This window comes from Poromitra crassiceps (genome assembly GCF_964638095.1).
Source record: "Poromitra crassiceps genome assembly, chromosome: 2".
NCBI lineage: Eukaryota > Metazoa > Chordata > Actinopteri > Beryciformes > Melamphaidae > Poromitra > Poromitra crassiceps.
Genome location: NC_139624.1, coordinates 120,776,841 through 120,779,186, shown reverse-complemented (window position 1 = coordinate 120,779,186; position 2,346 = coordinate 120,776,841). Strand labels below are relative to the sequence as shown.

Below are 2,346 nucleotides of genomic sequence, written 5' to 3'. Positions count from 1 at the left end.
TGTTTCAGGATGACGATGACGATGAGTCTGACGAAGAAGACCAATTCGAAGGCTTCCATGGAAACTGGGTAACGGAGCAGCGCTGTTACCGTCCTGTGCCGGTCAAAGCGTTCAAAAGGGTGCCCGGGGTGAAAAGCGGTGTTGGCTTACAAGCCGATTCCACACCTCTATTTTCTTTCGAGAAAATTTACACGGAGGAAATGTGGGACCGTCTTGTCACGGAGACGAACCGATATGCCGACCAGAGACGCACAATTCCCCCAGCCAAAAAAGCAGCCAAGTGGACCCCGGTAACAGTGAAAGAAATGAAAACATTCATTGGGCTGTGTCTCGCCATGGGGATAATGAAACTTCCCGTCCGAAGAGAGTACTGGCGGCTATCCAAAAACATCTTCAAAACCAACTTCGGCCAGAATATGTCCCGGGACCGATTTGACGCCATTTGGAGGTAGGCTAAGAACAATAATATTATCCTTGTTATTATAACCATTGCGTGATATAGATGCGCCCCATTGAATAGGATGCGCTATATAAATAATAGTAGTTTGATAGATAAAATGTAACATTAGTACCATTGTTATGATGCCCTAAGGGAAATGAAATATATTGCAAATGTATTAGAGGTGTAGTGGGAGTATTGCCATAGTAGCGAGCTTATACACTGGGGTAAGAAACCCCTGCTGGGCTCGGCTGCTACACCTATTGTGTGTGGGCAAACACCTAGTAGGCCTATTGTTATTCAATTGTCAGGAATGTGGAGAGAATGCGCTTCACTCTTTGCACCAAGACAGACACTGCACTTAGACAGACCCTGTAACCCTCAAGTGTAACTAACCTATATAATGATATAGCCTACAATTTTTCATTTCATCCAAGATGTGTCTACTTGTATATAATATACAATACAATATACAATATTGTATACAATATACAAGACATTATATTGTTTATAATATATTGTAATATGTGTCTAATTACCCCCCCTCCCCTACCCCCCCTCTTCCATCCTCCCCTCTCTCACCTCTTCAGATACCTTCACCTCCAAGATAACAACGCACGAGGCGACCCAGCTGATAAGCTCTGGAAACTGCGCTGGTACCTGGACTTCCTGAACCAGCGCTTCCAGGACCTCTATGAGGTCAACGGCACAGTCAGCATTGACGAATCAATGATCAAGTTCAAAGGCAGGCTTGGCTTCCGGCAATACCTGCCAATGAAGGTACTGCTGATTGATTGATCAAATTGTCTCACCTCTATTTTGCCTATGTAACCTGCATCTTTTGGTAATGTGTGAAATAAACATTCATTCATTCATTCATTCCAGCCAACCAAATGGGGCGTGAAGGTTTGGGTGATGGCGGAGAGCTCAACAGGCTACGTTCCGCACTTCAAAGTAAGGAAAAAAATCAGCACACCAAGAATATGCAAATATGTATTCTGTAATGTGTTGTTATTTGAGTGACCTTTCAAGCACCCAAGGCCCTTCCTCAGACTTGTGTTTCTTCTTGCAAACTCCCCAGGTGTACACAGGACGTGAAGCGGCGCCGCAGACGGGCCTGGCACAGCGCGTGGTGCTGGACCTCGCCAAGCCATACAATGGCACCTTCCTGTCCATTTATATGGACAACTTCTACACCAGTGTAGAACTCCTCCAGGAGATGAACGGCCTTTTCCTGTACGGCTGTGGCACCCTTCGGGCCAATAGGAAGGGGCTGCCGAAGGACCACAGCCTGACAAAGAGGGCTGCGCTGGGGAAGCACGAGTTCCGGGTGGCACAGCAGGATGACCTCACCTTCTGCGTGTGGCAAGACACAAAGACGGTGATGGTCTTGTCCAATCACCATGACCCCAGCGCAACAGGGACTGTAAGGCGGAGGAGAGATGAGACCCACCGGGCTGATGTGGTAGTGCCCGCTTGCCTGGCGGACTACCAGAGCCACATGAAAGGTTTGTTTTACAGATTTATGTTTTATAAACAAAAATTAAAATACTGTAAGCTTATATTCACTGAGGTCATTTGAGTGAAAATGTACGTATGTAAACAGAGTTCCATGTGTGTTCCAGGTGTGGATCTCCTCGACCAGATGATTGGATACTATGGTTTCGATCATCGGTCAAAGAAATGGTGGCGGCGTGTGTTCTTCTGGGGCCTGTCTGTGTCGTGCTACAACGCCTACGTTGCAGCCAGGTCTGTTGGAGGAAGGCACAAACATTACAAGGACTGGCTGGAGACCTTGCTGGAGGAGCTCATCACACCGGTGACAAGGAGGGCCCCTCCTGTGATCCCTCCTCCTTCTCCTCCTCCTCCTCTGTCCCCAGCTTCCAGACCAGCCTCTCCATTTGGCT

The 2,346-nt window shown here is 47.5% G+C and overlaps 1 protein-coding gene across 1 annotated transcript in view; it reads left to right on the top strand.

The window, feature by feature from the left end:
• Positions 1-1,585: 1,585 nt before the first annotated feature.
• Positions 1,586-2,346, top strand: part of LOC310772361 (piggyBac transposable element-derived protein 4-like) — a 1,295-nt gene continuing 534 nt past the window's right edge. The window contains exons 1-2 of the mRNA XM_083632140.1: positions 1,586-1,947; positions 2,065-2,346. The exon at positions 2,065-2,346 is cut by the window's right edge and continues 534 nt beyond it. Of these exons, the coding sequence (XP_083488266.1) occupies positions 1,620-1,947; positions 2,065-2,346 (610 nt within the window). The 5' untranslated portion in view covers positions 1,586-1,619. The remainder of the gene's footprint in view (positions 1,948-2,064) is intronic.